This window comes from Gorilla gorilla, chromosome 11 (genome assembly GCF_029281585.2).
Source record: "Gorilla gorilla gorilla isolate KB3781 chromosome 11, NHGRI_mGorGor1-v2.1_pri, whole genome shotgun sequence".
Classification (NCBI taxonomy): domain Eukaryota; kingdom Metazoa; phylum Chordata; class Mammalia; order Primates; family Hominidae; genus Gorilla; species Gorilla gorilla.
The window spans coordinates 93,820,929-93,839,442 of record NC_073235.2 but is presented as its reverse complement, the minus strand read 5'-3'; the positions used below and the strand labels follow the sequence as shown (position 1 = coordinate 93,839,442).

Here is an 18,514-nt window from a genome sequence, read left to right as displayed (position 1 = left end):
ACCTGCAGACTAGATGCCAGGCAGGGAGTGAATACACATTCTGTATTATGGTACCTGTTTACCATAATACCCTGGAAATTAGCAATGGGAACTGAAACAGTACCCAAATCCTACATTAAATTAGGGTACTAAATTAGGCATCAGAGACCGCACCATACATCTGGAGTTTCTAGATCTTCTTATAATACAAGGTAAGTGTCCTAGGTGTGTTGATGTTCCTGTGAAAGGCCAGGTGCACTGAGAATAATGTGTAGGCAATACCAGTACAGTTAAATGAAAATCGCCCATTTCCTGCCTAGGCCCATGAAACAGGCATGTCAGCCCTCCAGCAGTATTCAGGGGCAAGCCTTCTTCAGCCTGCAGAGGAGCAGCCTCTCTGGTGAGGGCAGAAGGAATAAGGCTTGATTTCTCTCCTGCAACAGCCGCCCATCAGTACACAGTTCTCCCTGCCTGTGGAGAGCTCACAGGACATGGGGATGCACCACTGGGCCTGCGGTGTCCAGCACTCTGTCTGGGACTGGATGAGTAAATGCAATTCAGGACAGACCAGCTGAAAGCTGTATGGCCCTGGGTCCACGCTACGTTCTCTAATCCAGCTCTCCTAGCAGTAATGCTGACACTGTGAATCCTACCTGCTCGTATCGTCTATTGATTAACTGGTATAGATAATAGGCAAAGAGAGGGACCTTCACCCATCCACTGATTCTCTCTGCAGCCAAATTCTTCATGGGAAAAGTGACAAGTGGTAATCCAACCTGTCTCTAATTCTACCCTTCTATGATTCTACACAAATATAAGTGTATCAAATTACAAACCACCTCCTACGAACCTACCTTGGGCATATTCTAAAAATTAATATTATTGCCATACAAGTCCCAAATGTGGATTTGGTAAGTCTTATTTTGACCTTAGCACAAAATGGTATCCTAATGGAAGAAGGTCCAAAACAGAGGTTACATCCAGTTTTTCATAAAATTCTGTTTTATCTAGCAGCATGTGAAAAAACACCGTATTATTTGACCACTTAAAACATTCATTATTAAATATGGTCACTGAATTTCTTACCTGGCTGGTCCTTTCCAATGAGGCCATGTTTGTTTACAAAGCATTTTGTATCTTTCTAGGCAAGGTTCATAGGCCTGCCTGAAGGCGTAGCCTGCCCTCCGCACTCGGACGTTCTCCAAAAGCCCCAGGTACCTGATCTGATGACACACTAGAGCCTCGTTGAAGATGTGTGCTGCTTTTTTATCATTCGGTTTGATACACCTTAAAGATCACAAAGATTTTAGGTTATAAACTGCCTCCTATGGATATAATTGTCTATGTTTTCACAAAGTATTATATATAACTGTTTCATAGCAAAACAATTATTTGTTATTCTTAAGAAACCTAGTCATTACTTTTGAAATTATTTCAAATCATTTTACAACCACCTAAAAATAAATACAATACTGCAGGCACAGTAATTTTAAAAAGAACACACTAATAAATGCAATAATGTGGATAAGTATCACTGACATTTCATTGAGTGAAAAGAAGCCCAACACAAGAGTACACGCTGTAGTTATGATTCCATTTATATCAAGTTCAAGCAAAACTAACCCATGGTTAAAAATCAGTATTGCTGTTACCTCTGGGGAGAGGTAATAGTGGGGGATCAACATGCAAGGGACACAAGGGAACCTTCTGGACTGACGGGAATGTTTTACCACTTGGTCTGGATGGGGTAACACAAGTACATACATCTGTAAAACTTCAAGAAGCTGTACAGTTAAGATCCATGCACTTTAATGTATGTGTATTATACCTCAATAAAAAGATAAAAAACACTGTTTCCTCCCTATATCTGTTCTCCTTTCTTAACAGGGCACTTTGCTGCCCAGGGAAAAACTTTATTTCCCAACCTCCTTTGCAAGTAGATGTGGCCAGGTGAGCAACTTCTGGCCACTAGGATCAGAGGGGAAGTAATGTCTGCAGCCTCTAGTCAGTGTTCTTAAAAGAAGGGACAGGCACTCCCCTTCTTCTCCTCCAGCTTACTGCTGGCTGCAAATGTTGACACAGTGGACAGCCATCTTCCTCCATGCAGACGAGGAACACGCCCAGGAAACGGCAGAGCCACAAAACAGAAGGAGCTGCCCTGTCAGCTCTGGAGTCCTCATACTTAGAAGTTACTTAAGAAATAAACATCAATCTTGCTTAAATCATTGCTAGCTTTGGATCATATTGCAGCAATCCCTGTGTCCTAACTAATACTTAAACATTCATGATTATGGCTGCCTAACTACAACTGTGAAATTACACACTTACGTGGACAACTACATCTTAGCTAGTTTGGCATCAGTGTTACTATGCTTTCTCTTTTACCATTTATAAAAATAATGTCTACTCTTTGGCTTAAATAAAGATGGACAAATAGATAAATGGAACGGCCTAGTAAATTCAGACCCCTACATATACATTCAACAGATTATCAATAAAGGCCACAAAGCAAATCAATGGGAAAAGAAGACTGTTTTCAATATGGTATTAGTGCAACAGGATATCTACATGGGGGGGGAAACAGACCTAAATATGAAATCTGAAACTATAAAGCTTCTAGAAGAAAATATACGATAATATATTCACAACCTTGGGGTTTATTAATTAAGATTTCTTAGAAAAGCTGTAAAAATAAAAAAAGGAGGGGAACGAAGAAGCTTTCTGAGGTAATGGAAATGTTTTATGTCTTAACCTGGGTGGTGGTTACTAAAGTATATATAATGGTTAAAAAAAAATGAACTGTTCACTTCAGATCTGTGCATATCACTTCACATAAATGATACCTCAATAAAATATAGTTAAGATGCAAAAAAAATTCATTCAATTGAGAATAACAAAAGCAACTCATCACAGAAAGTTTCTTGGATTTTTTTTTAAACTAGGATCCTCTCCAACATATGTTCTAATCTGACTGCAATCAAACCAGAGGGTTTTGTCTACTTACATTTCTGTAAATATAAATATCAGGCACACAAACTAAACACAAAAACATTCTTCACTCTAGTTTCCTCATAACTGCATTTTCAAAGACAACTATAGAAGGTACTTGTGGGTATGGGTGTGCTCTATGAAATCTGACCCACCAGACACATACCTTCTATTATCTAGCTCACCAAATACACACATAGCAAACTCTAATCCTAGTTGGTCTTCACTAAATCTAGAGAGAGTTCTGTCTAAGATGCCCTAGAAGCAGAAAAAGAGAAGAGCCCAGAAGCCTTTTTCCTTTTTTTTTGAGATGGAGTCTTGTATTGTCACCCAGGCTGGAGTGCAGTGGCGTGACCTCGGCTCACTGCAACCTCCGCCTCCAAGCGATTCTCCTGCCTCAGCCTCCCAAGTAGTTGGGATTATAGGTTCCTGCCACCACGCCCAGCTAATTTTTATATTTTTAGTAGAGACAGGGTTTTGCCATGTTGGCCAGGCTAGTCTCGAATTCCTGACCTGAGGTGATCCACCTGCCTCCGCCTCCCAAAGTGTTGGGATTATAGGTGTGAGCCACCACGCCCAGCCCTTTTTAAGAAGGTCTTTCTACTGCCTTGAAAAAAATTCAGATTGCTTTAGGAATCATTACTTTCTCCAGGCCTACACCTCTCACAGGGAAGAAAAAAGTGCATGTCTCCTAAGAAGTGCCAGAGCTGTTAACTAAAGCACTTGCTTCAATGCTGTGCTCTAAGCTAATAGAACAAGAATTCCAAATGAAGCCAACAAGAGTTTTCTGCAAAACACTGACCAGAAAAAACACTTACATTTTGTTTTTTAACTTGCCATTAAAAAAATAATAATAAACATACAGAAAGTTGAAAACCCCTAGGTCTCAACAACTGAGCTTCATTAAATATCTACTATCTTCTCCACCACACTTTACTTTTTTACTTTCTTATTTTAGGGGAAAGGATAGTGGAGCATTTTTTAAGCCAATCCCAGATAAGGTATTATTTAATCTGTAAGTATTTTAGTTACCCTCTGCTTGGGCTACACTCAGATTGAAGCAAAGGGAAAAATGATATTCCTTCGGGGTGCTCTCACATTTGAACTGTGAAAGTTTCACGTGCCAGAAATACCTAATATAGTTCGGGTTCTTGGTCTGTAGGTTTTTCATCAGAGTGGCCACGGATGCCTTGAACTGTGAGCCTGCTGTAGGAGGCCTTTTCAGGTTGATCTTGGCGGGATTCCCTTCGGGGAACAAAGACTTGATGAGGGCATGGCTGGCCTTCCACATGGCTTGGGACAGGTCTCGATAGAGAAGGTCGTTGTTTTTGTCAACAAATCCTTCCACCTGGTACAGCACCTATAAGCAGCACATGTAACTCAGTGACAGGCATATTGCATGCTATAATGTCAAACAACTATTAAAAATACTCCAAGACTATCTACATTGCAGCCACTTCCTTCACCATCAAAAAATCCCTGACACGTTAGTCACACTCTCATAATGAGTTCGCCTCCAAGTTTAAATTCCATCTGTCTAAATCATAGTCAAGATCAAAATAAATTCTATTACCATTCAGGATTTGCAAGAATAAACTCCAAAAATGTTATCATAACATTTTCAAAGGATTTTGCATTTTTTAGGAGTCTGAACATATTCTGGGGTTTTACTTTTATTTTTTAGTTCTCATATACCAATTCTAGTCTGTTTAAAAGTAGATGGGGCAAAATAGAAACAATACTAACACTTTCATAAATATCCTGAAGCAGCAGAAAAGCTGATCAGAAATTATCTTTTAATAATATAGGCTAATAAAAAAAAAAGTACCAAGTTCTAACATTTTGAAATTAAAGGTAATTCAGGTACTATATACTTTTTACAAATGTATAATCAAGAAGTTTTTTTCCCTTTGAAGTTTGCAATTTTATGAAAAAGGAAGTATTAGCTCTAATCAATATTCTTTCAGGATTCTAAAGATTAATCAATTAAGATTGTTTTTAGCATTGTCTTTATATATTAGACATAAAATTAATTCCCCCAAATATTAACCAAATAAATAAGTGCTTTTAAAAAAAGTAAATATTTTCCCTAATGTCATTTCAAAATCTCAAATAATTCATTATTTTTGCTAAATGGCTTGTGTTTTTAAAGCCTTAAGTCTTTATTGACTCTTAATTTGTACTGGCAAATCTCCTTCAATAGCGTTAATAGATATTTTTTATAGGATAGCTTAGAGTTTGAAAATAATAAAGATGATTCAAAAATATATTTAGACTCTTCATTAAGTCCATTAGCTTTGCTTTTGGTTTTCTATATTAATAAGATTTTAGTCAACATGGTCCAGATTCTATTTCTATTGAACATTTATTGATTCAACCACTTTAGCAGCTCAATTTGTCCTCACAAGTTAATGGGGTTTCGAACGCCCATCTCTGAGGTACAGCCTCCTTGCAGGGGTAACTTGGCAGGCCTGACTGGGTGCTCACAGCTCCCCCATACCTTTCCAGCATAATGCTGGATCCTGAAGCAGCTGTGAGGCAGAGACGTGTCATTGAGGAACCGAGAGCACTTGCTCATCCTGCTCTCAAAATGCTGGTGGGTGGCACATACTTGGTTCAGCTTTTCTAAGAAGGTCTCATCAGTGACTGTGCCAGGTCTGAGGCACTCTTCATCCAGCATGGCCAGGATTCCATTTGTGTTCTGGGAAAACGGAAATAAAAAAGTTTCCTTCCTTCCTCACTGTATTGTTTTAATAATTATTCCTAATTACACCATCAAACACAATCAACTTAGTCACAAGAAAAGTCTGTTCAGTTATAACAAAAAGCAGAGAATCAAAACAATAACAAAAGCCACAGGAATCAGCTCTTTCCTGAAGGATCCCAGGTGTGCGTATGGTGGTGTGGTTTGGAAGAGTGTGTCTTCTTGGTTTCTCTCTCCTCGCACAGAACACCAGTACCTGGGAGTTGCCTCAGACACCTTAGCCTGATGATGACTGAAATTTATACTCTTAGAAAAAGACAAGTTGGACCTCAAAGATTCAAAAACAAATCTAAAAGCAGAAATGAATGTGACAATACAGCCTCTATAACATGTCTCAAATCACAAAGCAGTCTTCTAAGGCCATTATTTGATTCACTCCTAAGAAGGAAATTCGTTTTCTATGTTTCCAAATTGTTCATGTGTTCAAAACAAAGTTTATCTCCTAGAAAAAAATGCTGTGATTTGAGATGCTGCTTTTAACAATCACTGCAATCAAGCTGATTTCAAGAATATCTGTTTCATATAGATTTAGATTTTAGAAATTCATGTGGAATTTCTAAATGGATGTTAAACATAAGTGAAAATTTATTTGTTGCATATCTAGACCCTGTGGTCATTTTTATTCCAAGAGTAGTCAGCCCTAAACTGAATCAGAAGTCAGGAAGCTTCTACTTTGCTAAATAAAGACTGCTACTCCATGGACTGCCCCTATGGGGTCATAAGTCTTAATTCCAAAAACAATCCACTCCACTGACCATCAACCCCACCTACTTCCACCCAGGCAAAGTCCTCTGTTCCTCTCCCCTTCTGCTCACAAGGCCACGACATCCTCTGACCAGCATTTATTCATTCCACACAAAACCCTGGGGAAGCGTGGACTCTCAGGAATCAAGTGTGTTCATAACATCCCCAGAACAAACATTATTGTTTAATGATGCTGGAAGGAAACATTTCCTTTATATACCCAGGTTCCTATGTGAACATGAGCTTCTTCAATCATATAGCAAGGGGATTTTTGGCTGAGATAATCTAGTTAAATTAAGTGTATTACCACTGTTCTTTTTCTCCTCTTCTTAAAAGAGAATAATTAAATGCAAGGTTATATTTATCAAGGAAAACATACTAATCAGAAATTCTGAAAATTAAGATTCCCATAGCAAATTACCTTCTTCACAAAATGTACCAGGAAAATTTTCAGGAAATTCACTTTTCAGAGCCAAAATCAGAGATCTGAATTGCTTATGTGGAATATTAGTGTTCCCATTCAATATTGTTCAGATTTTTTGAAACACAGTTTATTTCTTATTGAAAAATAGTGATACCTTAGAATATTGTTTTTAATGTTTAATTTAATCACAGAAACAACTTTTAGGAATATCTTGAATACTGAGGAAAAAAAATACTGGCTAATTACATATTTCCCAAAAAGCTTTGTAAAAGATGAGTAGAAAATGATTTAATATTCATTCAGAGCATGTGACTGTATTCCTGAAACACAGCACTCATCTCACTAAACTGGTCTTGCTAAAAAGACTGCAGGATAATAAAGCTTATACACTGTTTCAAATTACTTATTCAAAGTCAGGTATTAGTAATCCTAAGCATAAATTAGTTTCCTGTTTTCCACACACAAAATCAGTCTTCTTACGTTTAATTCATTTACAATAAACTATGGAATATGATCTAAAAACAAAAATCTTGGACTCAGAAAGCTTACTCGAAATTATCCAATAATTTTTCACACTTTAAGCCTTTTTGCATATGCACATACTTGGGTCATCCGAAAAATTCCAGGTCCCTGGCCACCTGCACTCACACATGCAATGCCCTCTGCATGTATGATCTGAATCAATGCTACAGCTGCACTTAAGCCACTTCTGGGGTCCCACTTAATTCAGCTCCAGAGGTTGTCCCTTTATGTCACTTAAACTTAATATAATACCCGGTGAATAGTATGTTAAGAGGTCATTAGAGTTTTGGGAATGAAATGGGTATTTTGATTTGGCAAAAAACTGGATGGCTGCTCAGAGCCTACTCTGATCAGTACTCACATGCCCAGGAGTCATGGAATAGACCTGGGCTCCAACCATACAAGAAAGGCTGGTACCTTTAAGGCCTGGTGTCTGAAGGTCATAAAAGGGTGTTGTGATATGGCCACTGGGGATCCTGGCTAAGTATCAAAACATCCAGCTGTCTATGTATGTGTTCAAGAACTGTGTATGATCTCTTAGGGCTACAATAAAATCTCTAGAACTCTGCAGTTCCTTAACATATATATATGTATGTGTGTGTGTGTGTGTGTATGTGTGTGTGTGTGTGTGTGTGTATATATATATATATATAAAACAGTGAAAATACTAATGCTTAACATTGAGGCACTGAGAACATTTATAAGGGTGAATTATAGGACTAAAACATTCTTTAGAAAACTGTATCTAAGTACTCACATTTTCTATTAGGTCACAAATGATAGCATTATTGAAGTAGTCAATGTGAGTCCATTCTATATCCTAAAAGACAAAACAGAACAAAATCCAATGACACAAGATGAAGCCACGACACTACCATCCATAAAACAGACTTTGCCCATCTTATCATATTTCCCTTCCTCTCTGAATTTATTTTCTTTATAGAATGGGTACTGCAAATGTCACAGGCAGTTCCCAAAACTTTCTCAATGCAGCTGCCTACCACTGACATAATCTGATTGAAGCAAACACCCTTGACCTGTTCTGAGACTGCCTTCCATTCCACTCTCCCATCTGCAGCAATTTCCCATGCACTTCACTGGCCCTGGGCCAAATATTTACTCAACAGGCCCTTGGGTCAATATTACTTTGTGTATGTTTACAATGTTTATAAGGAAATAAGTTAGAACTTGATCCCAAGAATTTAAAGCCTAGATTCTTCTGTTCTGAATCTGTAATCATAAGGAAAAAAATTAATTTTAGAGTCAATCTTGTGTTGTAGGGAAGTTAACTCTTTCAAGTGTTAAAAAAAACAGGCCAGCGCTACCACAAAGTATTTTCAACATAAGGAAAGACATGAAAATCTATCCACTGGTTCTAACACTGGCTACAAAGCCAAATCCATAAAGCCAAATGTAATCTTTCTGTGTCTACTTACATTCTGTCCAAAAATGTAAACATTTATTTGTCTTCTATTCATTACAGCAAGCTAGGAATCTTCCTATATATTCTTAGAAGTGTTTTAAACAATCTGTATAAACTGTTTTAAGTTACCCATCAAAGTTTGGGCATTCTCTTCATGATGAGAAGACAGGAAAAGAATGAATCGTGCTTTTAGAATATTTATGTTACTAAAAGGTGCCAGACAAGTATAAAACATTTCTGAAGCATAATGAGTACTCTAAAATAAAGATGAAATATTTATGATTTAGCTTTTGAGTAAATGGGTTGTTTTACTAAGCCACTGGGGATAACAATCACATTAGAAAAATCTATATGGAAAGAAAGATAAAAGAGAATTCAGTGTCCTTAATGGCTTAAAATGATACTAAGAAAATAAAGGAAAACAGGTAATATCATTACTAAAATATTAAGGCAAATAAACAAAAAAGGAAATAAAAATATAAACATAACAATTCTTTTTTATTTTTTGAAATAACTAATTTTACACTTGAAAAAAGACTGGCTATTTTAAAAAATAAAAGGGTGAAAAGCAAATATATATTTTTAAATTAATGAAGAAAAGACTCTGCAAACACTACTTCTGGTTATTTTAAGATTATATTAAATGAGATAATCTATACATAGCACTTAATATAATACCTGCTATGTAGTAAGGACTCAATAACTGTTACCTATTTTTACTATAAATTTGAATACTCAATACTTTTTGATATTGAACAAAGTCTCAAAATGTTTTCAAATCTACTTACAGTGATGCTGAGTTTTTTGGTATACAGTTCTCTAAGTTTTGGCAAATGTATAATGTCAAGCAACCACCACCATAATCAGTCCCCAAAATTCCCTCGTGCTGTCTCTTTGCAGCCACAACCCTCTCGCGACTCCTATCTCCTGGCAATCCCTGACTCTATAGCTTCTTATAGGTAATCAGTCTCTATAGCTTTGCCTCTTCTAGAATGACAGATGGAATCATACAGTATGTAGCCTTTTGAATATGGCTTCTTGTTTAGGCTATCTTCTGAATTAGAATTTATATTACGAGTAAAAAAGGACCAACACTTTTAAAAATAGCATTTCAACATTACCTCCCGTATATACTCCTCCTGCTCTTCTTTAAGAGTAAGTTCAATGAAGATTTGTTGCAGCTTTTCATTACAATAATTAATAATGAACTGCTCAAAGCTGTTGTCCTGTATGGAGAAAATGAAACACAGCTTTATAAACCATGCCACTAGCTCTCTCAAAACAATGACACTCAGACATCTCAATCCATGAGAAATGCCACACATGATCTCTCAGATTTAACTGTGGCCCAGCACACGGCTCCTAGGACAGACGCTTGCCCATTGCAGGCACTCAAGGAATGGGTCATGAGTAAGTGAATGAATGAAGTATACACAAATGATGCAATATTTGAAGGATGAAGACTTTTAGTTGACAGAGAAGCACCCCAAACAGAAAAGCTAGAAACAATCTCACTTCCTTTGCTGAAGGATCAGCAAAGACACAGTGAGCTCCACAATCTCTGTCACCAAGTTCTGAATCTCCCATTCTCAGGTGAAACTTCAGAGCTCAAGGAAGTCCCCCTGAACTGACCCCTTATTGTCCCCATCCAGGGACAGATCCCTCACTCTGACTCTTGCATCCTAACCCTTTCTGTAAATCATGTTATACGAACATGTGTGTATGTGTAAGTATACACATGTACAGATTAGTTTCATATACATCTGCCTCACTAGACTGTTCATTCTTATGGGTGAGGGCTGACCATGCTCTCTTGTTCACTGTATTCCTACCCCTTACACAGCACCTCACACCTAGCAAGTTCTCAATATGTATTGGCTGACTGAATGAACAAATGAAGTTCCTACCAAATGGAGACCCAAAGATTAAAGCATCTCCCTGACAAGAAACAATCTCTCTCTCTGTAGAAGGTCCACACCCTTGATCACTCTTAGAAGTCTCAGCAGCCTCTCCTTCATATTAATCTCTTATGAATTCGTTGACAGAAGCTTTATGCCTAAATCATTTCTGAACAATCTGCAGGGCTTAATGTATTGCTGTACATCCTGAGAGCACCAAATGAATAAATCTATCAAGAACCACATAGTCCAGGAAGAAGTAGATCTGACACTAAAACTTGTTTTCACCTCTATTTTTCTTTATTGCCCAAAGATGGTGGCAGTGGGAGCGAGGGATAGTATGACTCCACCACTGGTAAACTGGACTCTTCTCCCACAGTGGTGGCCAGTCCTGGTCTAATGAGGAAGGAGAGCCCACATGTAATGGTGCAGCCAAAGCTCACTGCTCCTTGTGAACAGGCAGAGCCACTGGCCTTCAAATCCCTCTGTACATGATAGAAGTGAAAAAGTCACAGAGTCTTCTGAAAGTTGATCTTTAAAAATCAACTTTGGTCTTACTTAGGAAAACTTAAAAATGATACTTACGCTGCAGCATCTAACTACATTCTTTCCTGGAAGTCAGCTAGGAATTTGTAATCACCAGTGATGCAGTGATCAGAGGAAATTTTAAACTCAAACTCATAAATAACACATATGAATATATTGTCAGTGACTTATCTTGTTAATGCTAAACTTAGTTAAGGATAAAAGTTTGTTTGTTTTATGTCTTGAAGAGTCTTACTAAAAGGCAAACATTTATTTTCAATAATTTTGACAAATAGTCAGATACAAAGGGCACTCCCCAGTCCTCATTTTCACACAAATTTTTTAAAACCCTGTGCTCAAATTCGCAGAGCTAACAATTTCAATTAGAAACTGAAGTTGGTCTAGTATAGATGCCTTATTATTATTATACTCAGCATAAAGGCATTCCATATATCAGAAAGTCTCAATTGCTTTGCTAAAGTATGTCCCTATACGATGCAACTATAAATAAAACCTATAAGTAAAAGTAAAACATTAATAACTTATAAGAGCAGATCTTTGACTTTTTTTTTGACAACAGTCTCATGGAACAAATGTGTTATCTGGCAAGTCTGTGCCCATGGAGCTATTTCAACCCTATTATGCTAAATCATCAAACAGCAAATAATGAGAAGGAAAGGAAAGCACTAGTGTCCTCAGACACATTGTGTAGCTATGAACAGCTCAAAGTACACTTCTAAAACAGGACCATGAAATACACACAAGCAGATTAGAAACCAGAGGCAAAGCTTCACAATTACAAAACAACTTAAGGATTAAGTTACAACTAAATTAAATTTGCCCATAACCTTTAAAAATTCCTGTATGGATTCTGTATTTTATATCCACATGGTTATTCAACAACCACTTACTGCAAAACTCACACAGCTAGAGAAGCTATTAACACAAGAGCATGCAACAGACCAGCACTGCAAACAGGTCATACTTACTGCATTCTGGTGCAAAAAGGGACAAATTACACAAAATGCAGTCAGTTCTTAATTAGCAATAAACTTCTAAAAGTGAGCATATATTGATAGTTATTCATGGTTACAAATGACAGCTTTTACCATTCAGGCTGTATTTTTGATCAGTGTAAAACTTTGGATCAAGACCCATATCCAGTCAATTCAAAAGACAGGACCACAATATCTTCCTGTGGTGTCTGAACTGTGGTTTGCTAGGGGAGGGTTCTTAAGGATAAAAACGGTTTGACTGAAATAATGATACATCATATAACTTGCCTGAAGCTTTAAAGCTTCAAAATCCAATGCTTCTAATTATAAATTATCAGGAAAAAGAAAACATGCCATCCAGGCTATCACCAGTAATTCTATATGACAAATGCTCCTTCTAACAACCCCACAATATCACCCCTTATCCCAAAATCTTTCTTCAGTTGAATCTCTCCCACTGTAGGTTCCCACACTGCCCCAATCCCGCTCGAAGCAGCCCTGAGAAACATCATTCATTCTCTCTCCATACCACCTCCAAAAATTTTCGCCGTCCCAACGCTTTACCACTATTTTGTTTTATTTTTCTTATCAATATAAGAAGACAGGAATGTCAAGCCTCCGAGCCCAAGCTAAGCCATCATATCCCCAGTGACCAGCAGGTATATATCCAGATGGCCTGAAGCAACTGAAGATCCACAAAAAAAGTGAAAATAGCTTTAACTGATGACATTCCACCATTGTGATTTATTTCTGCCCCAACCTAACTGATCAACGTACTTTGTAATCTCCCCCACCCTTAGGAAGGTTCTTTATAATCTCCCCCACCCTTAAGAAGGTTCTTTGTAATTCTCCCCACCCTTGAGAATGTACTTTGTGAGATCTGCCCCCTGTCCCAAAAACATTGCTCTTAACTCCACCACCTATCCCAAAACCTATAAGAACTAATGATAATCCCACCACCCTTTGCTGACTCTCTATTCAGACTCAGCCTGCCTGTACCCAGGTGAAATAAACAGCCATGTTGCTCAAAAAAAAAAAAAGAAAAAAAGAAAACATGTATGACATGTATCCAAGGTCCACATCCACCCAAACAGTCAGGGCAGTGGTGGTTGGTGGCTCACCGAAAAGTGAAGAGATCCATCATAATCCAAAAGTAACTCCCCTTTCCCACCCCAGTGACACATCCCTGTGTAGTACCGTGCTGAGGCTCCTTTTCAAAAACCAATAAGGAGAGAGTATTCTCCTGGAGATGCCCTAATAACAAAAACTTGACTGTCCGAACTTACTCTACTGCTAAAAAAACACCGCCCCCTCCCCCCCCCAAAAAAACCCAAACAAAAATAGAATAGCACAATCACCGATGTAGAAATTAACTTACTTCCCCACAGAAATCAGTATCTATTGCAAACTCACCTCCAAAGTCTCCAAAACATGTCACGGGTCACCTAGATGATCATTACTGCTCAAAGTGAAGGCTAAAGACACACACCTCTCTTGTGATCTAAGCTGAAGTTGATGGCATTGTTCAAATGTGGAGGAAAATGGGACTTCACATATGATTAAAAACTTTCAAAAATTTAAGGAATAATCAATAATCTGCAGAAAATTAAGGAATAGCCTGGCAGCAGTTCACAGAACTCTAACTTGTATAGGTCTAACACATTTTTCCATTAATACAAATATTAAATTAATACCTGGTTTTCAACTTGGGCCCCCTCTCCTTCATAAAATAGCTAAACTGAGACTAGAAACCACCAGATGAATAGGAAGGCCCCAAAGCAACTTTATATTTGGAGACTTTTTTGGTTTGTCAAGAACTGTGTGAATAGCCAGCAATCCCTGAGCCAGGCCCTCTCCCACGTGTCAGGCTCATGAATCAAAGGCTCCAGAAGAGGAAGTGGGCAGGAACTTGCCCCAGGAATGACTCATCTCCTCTCTCCAGTTTTCCACCCATGCTCCAAGCATGCAATTTTTCTCTACTGTCTTACCCACATTTATCCCTGAAGACTAAGGAATAAAACTAAAACTTAGAAACATCTTCAAACAAGTACCTTCTGGGCTTTCTATTACATAACCTCCCTAAATGAAGCTGAGGCTGCTTTAGAGAACAAAGGCAAACAGCAAGGTGTCTGTTCTCTGCTATTTCACACTATAGTTACCAACTATAGATTGGGATAGTGAGCACTTACTATGTTTAGAAGTATATAATATAATCAAATTTTAAACGCTAGGGCTTCTTTTAAGAATTCTAGACTTTGAGTCCATCCTTTCAACATCAAAACAAACAAACAAACAAACAAAAAACAAAGCCCAGAAAATCTTATTCCCAGTCAATTCATAACTACTTTATACTCACAAGCATCAATCATAAACTCTCCAATATAAATTATTTAAGATGTATCAAAAATACTGGCCCCTTTGTATATTCTACTTAGCAACAAAGGAGACTGATGATATTTTATACTCTTTAAGGAAGACAGATATTTTAAAAACTCTTAGGCTCTTTAAAAACAATAGATATTGAAAGGAAGACAGTAAATAGAAGTGGCAGCTCTGTCCCTCTGTATTTGGGACAGAGAAATGGGAAGGAGTCTGTAGGTGAATATAATGTATTTGAAACAGCGAGCAGTCCAAACACAAAGACCATGACTTATGTTAATTACATATTAGTGTTTCTTATAGTTCAGCACTTTCATTTGAGGTCAAATTTTGAACATAACATGCTGGCTTGGGGGTTTCTACATTTTTACATACAGTAAAGTCTCCTGCATAATAAATGAGTCAATACATTTATATAAAAGTTACAGGATTTTGAGTGTATATCACTATTTTAGGGAAGTTGGGCTATATTATTGCTGTAAAATATGCTGTTGGTCCTTGCAAAGATTTATTTGGTGTTAAAGCCTTTGACAGCTTCTGATTATAATGCTGTTCCTATAGAAAAATATAATGCACTTAACCACGGTCCATTTTTAAATATCACAGCATCAAGAAACAGGCTCCAAAACAAGAATTGCTTTTTTTAGAATGTAAACTTAAAAAATCCTCAAAATATATGAGAAAACCATTTAATATGAAATAGTCTCCTTTTTAGACATTTACAAAATTGAATGACTAGCTAAAGGTTTAGAAAATTTCCCTTAACATTTTTTCTTCCAGGTATATACTAAAATACAGCAAATTTTAAGAAAAACAGTGTTATCGTGCTCTTCTTAAATATTTTAAAATAGGCTTTCATCTAAAAACTTTTTATACCTGGAAGAAATACACACATATTATTACACAGAAGTCCTACTTCACAAAGGAAGAAAATTATAATCCAAATATTCCAATTATTCCACACATTTAAGTTTGAATTTTTTTTTTTTTTTGATACGGAGTCTCGCTCTGTTGCCCAGGCTGGAGTGCAGTGGTGTAATCTTGGCTCACTGCAACCTCCGTCTCCCGGGTTCAAGTGATTCTCCTGCCTCAGCCTCCCAAGTAGCTGGGACTACAGGAGCATGCCACTATGCCCGGCTAATTTTTGTATTTTTAGTAGAGACGGGGTTTCACCATGTTGGTCAGGCTGGTCTTGAACTCCTGACCTTGTGATCTGCCCGCCTTGGCCTCCCAAAGTGCTGGGATTATAGGAGTGAGCCACCGTGCCAAGTTTGGACATTCTTATAACTGAAAAAATGGTCTGTGATTTCTGAGAAATATTTACAGCATATCCATAAAAGATACACTATAAGACTTTGATTCATGAGACTGACACATGGGGAGGGGTGCCCGGCTCTGGGATTCAGGGATTGCTGGCTATTCACACAGTTGGATCTATCTATCTATCTATCTATCTATCTTTTATAAATCATAGCAGTTGTCATCTTTTTTTTGTTTTTAAATCTACTTTAAATTGTTTCCTTCCTCTTCAATTATAAGCTTTCTAGCATAAGAAGGACCAAATGAAGGCAAGAAACTAGAGTAGAAGGTGCTGACTATAGCCAGAATTTCTTTTAAAAACAATTTAGAAAACAAATCCTATGATCATGAGGTGTACCTACCAGACTACAATGACTCTTGCCCAAGTATTAGATTTTTCTATTTGAAATGATCATTGCATCCAGACTATCATACTCTTACCATATATGGGTCACTTTCAGTGAGGTTTATGAGGGCAAGATAAATAAGGAGTCCATAACTGAAAGTAATTAGCACTTTGCCTATGTTAAACTAGCTCCACTGTATGAAAGGTGAAATAATCAGCTACTACTGCCTGCTTTGGTCTACAGAACACTAATGACCAATCAGATTTTCCCAGTAAAATATCTGCCAGTTTTAATGCCTGTCAGATAAGTATGTAGAAAATGAGCTGAAATCAATGTCGATTGTTCAACTTAATTTTTAACTTAATATCTTTTTTCAAAAAAAGAATAGCAGTTCTTTTATGGATATGCTATAAATATTTCTCAGAAATCACAGACCATCTTTTCGGTTATAAGAATGTCCAAACATAAATGTGTGGAATTGGAGTATTTGCATTACAATTTTCTTCCTTTGGGAAGTTGGTCTTCTGTTCTACCAGGATGTACAGCTAGATTTTTTTTCCTCTATGCATTTTAATTCACTTCACCTTATTTTTGGTATCATTGTTCTACTGATCTGTTTTCCAAACTGACATCGGATCACATGTGGCCAGCCAGGCAGCACTTCCAGCTGGTACTGGAATGTTTTGCAGTCAAATCCATGTGTCATCAACCCATGGTTTAATGCATCAGTTTCCCTCTTCCGTTTAGAGACAGACCACAGGGAATGAAAGGTTTCCACCAGCTCAGCTAAAAAAGGCATTTTCATGGGAACTGCAGGGCCATGGGACAACTAGACGCATTTTTTTAAAAAAGTCTCGCCCTTTAGTGTCCAGTTTTTAAAGAGATGCCCAGGGTATTCTAAAAGGCAGAACTCTTAATTCCTACAGTCAACTGAAGAACAACAGAACAAAGAAAAAAATACATGTTATCTATACTCCAGCAGTTTCTTTTCACTTGGGTGGAAAATATCACAGAAATTTTCATTTTTGCCTTGATGTGGATCTGAATACTTCTTCCATACTCTGACCCCTTGTACTTCAACTTGCAGTACTTTTAAGTTCTTAATTTTCTTGGTTTCCTAACACTCTGAGCTTCCTGATGTCTCCATGTGTTCTAACATTGCTGAGAATCCAGGAAAATATAGGCTGGCATCTGGGAATGTATGTGAATAATTTATTAAAAGAAGAAAAACACTTCCGTAACTCTGTATTAAAAAGCAGGTTAAAGTACCTAAAAATCCCCAACCAAATCGCTAATCTAACCTCCCCACAAATAAATTTACTTAAAAAAAGTTATTAAAAATCAAAACTGAAGATTAATCTGAGAAGGCTTAAAAAGGAAAATGGAGGGAACAATTAAATATAATGAAAAAACAAATCTTGATTCTCTCAAGGAACTGGGGGGAAAAAAAGAAAAAGTATTTACTGCATGTAGAAGGAAAGTTAAATTTTTATAATTTGATGGCCATTATAAGATTTGCTATAGACATATAACTGATTGGATTTGGCCTTGGCTGAAAGTTCTGTTTAAACGGAGTAAAAACCGCCTCCCAGGTTCAAGCGATTTTCCTGCCTCAGCCTCCCAAGTAGCTGGGACTACAGGCGCAAGCTACCACGCTCAGCTAATTTTTGTATTTTTAGTAGAGACAGGGTTTCACCATGTTTGCCAGGATGATGTCGATCTCCTGACCTCGTGATCCGCGCACGTTGGCCTCCCAAAGTGCTGGGATAACAAGTGTGAGCCACCATGCCCAGATGAACAGTAGGTGAGTCCCAATGTTTTACAAGGGTGTTTCATACAGTGGCCAAGCAGCATGAACACCACATGTTTGGAATCTGCAGTTTACTCCAGAGACTACTGTCTAACAGAGCATTTGGTCTCAACCTTGAGTGCACACTGGCATCACCTCAGAGCTTTAAAAATGTTGCTGCTGCAGCCCCATCTCCAGAGATTCTGACATAATTGCTCTGGGTACAGCCTAGACATCTGAATTTGCAAAAGCTCCCCAGGTGATGCCAATGCACAGCTGTTTGAGAACCACTGAAATAGAGTAATCCTCTGAAGAAAGGAAGAATATTTAGAAATGTAAGACAGGCAGCCAGGCCGCCGTGGTGGCTCATGCCTGTAATCCCTGCACTTTGGGAGGCTGAGGTGGGTGGATCATGAAGTCAAAAGATCGAGACCATCC

At 37.7% G+C, this 18,514-nt stretch overlaps 1 protein-coding gene across 9 annotated transcripts in view; it reads right to left on the bottom strand.

Moving 5' to 3' along the window:
* Nucleotides 1-18,514, bottom strand: part of MYO1B (myosin IB) — a 179,656-nt gene that overhangs the window by 31,425 nt on the left and 129,717 nt on the right. For all 9 annotated transcript variants that reach the window (XM_004032967.5, XM_019022522.4, XM_055379286.2 and 6 more), the window contains 5 exons: nt 9,966-10,070; nt 8,179-8,241; nt 5,468-5,668; nt 4,101-4,327; nt 1,066-1,266 (listed from right to left, as the gene is read on the bottom strand). In XM_004032967.5, the coding sequence (XP_004033015.1) occupies nt 1,066-1,266; nt 4,101-4,327; nt 5,468-5,668; nt 8,179-8,241; nt 9,966-10,070 (797 nt within the window). The remainder of the gene's footprint in view (nt 1-1,065; nt 1,267-4,100; nt 4,328-5,467; nt 5,669-8,178; nt 8,242-9,965; nt 10,071-18,514) is intronic.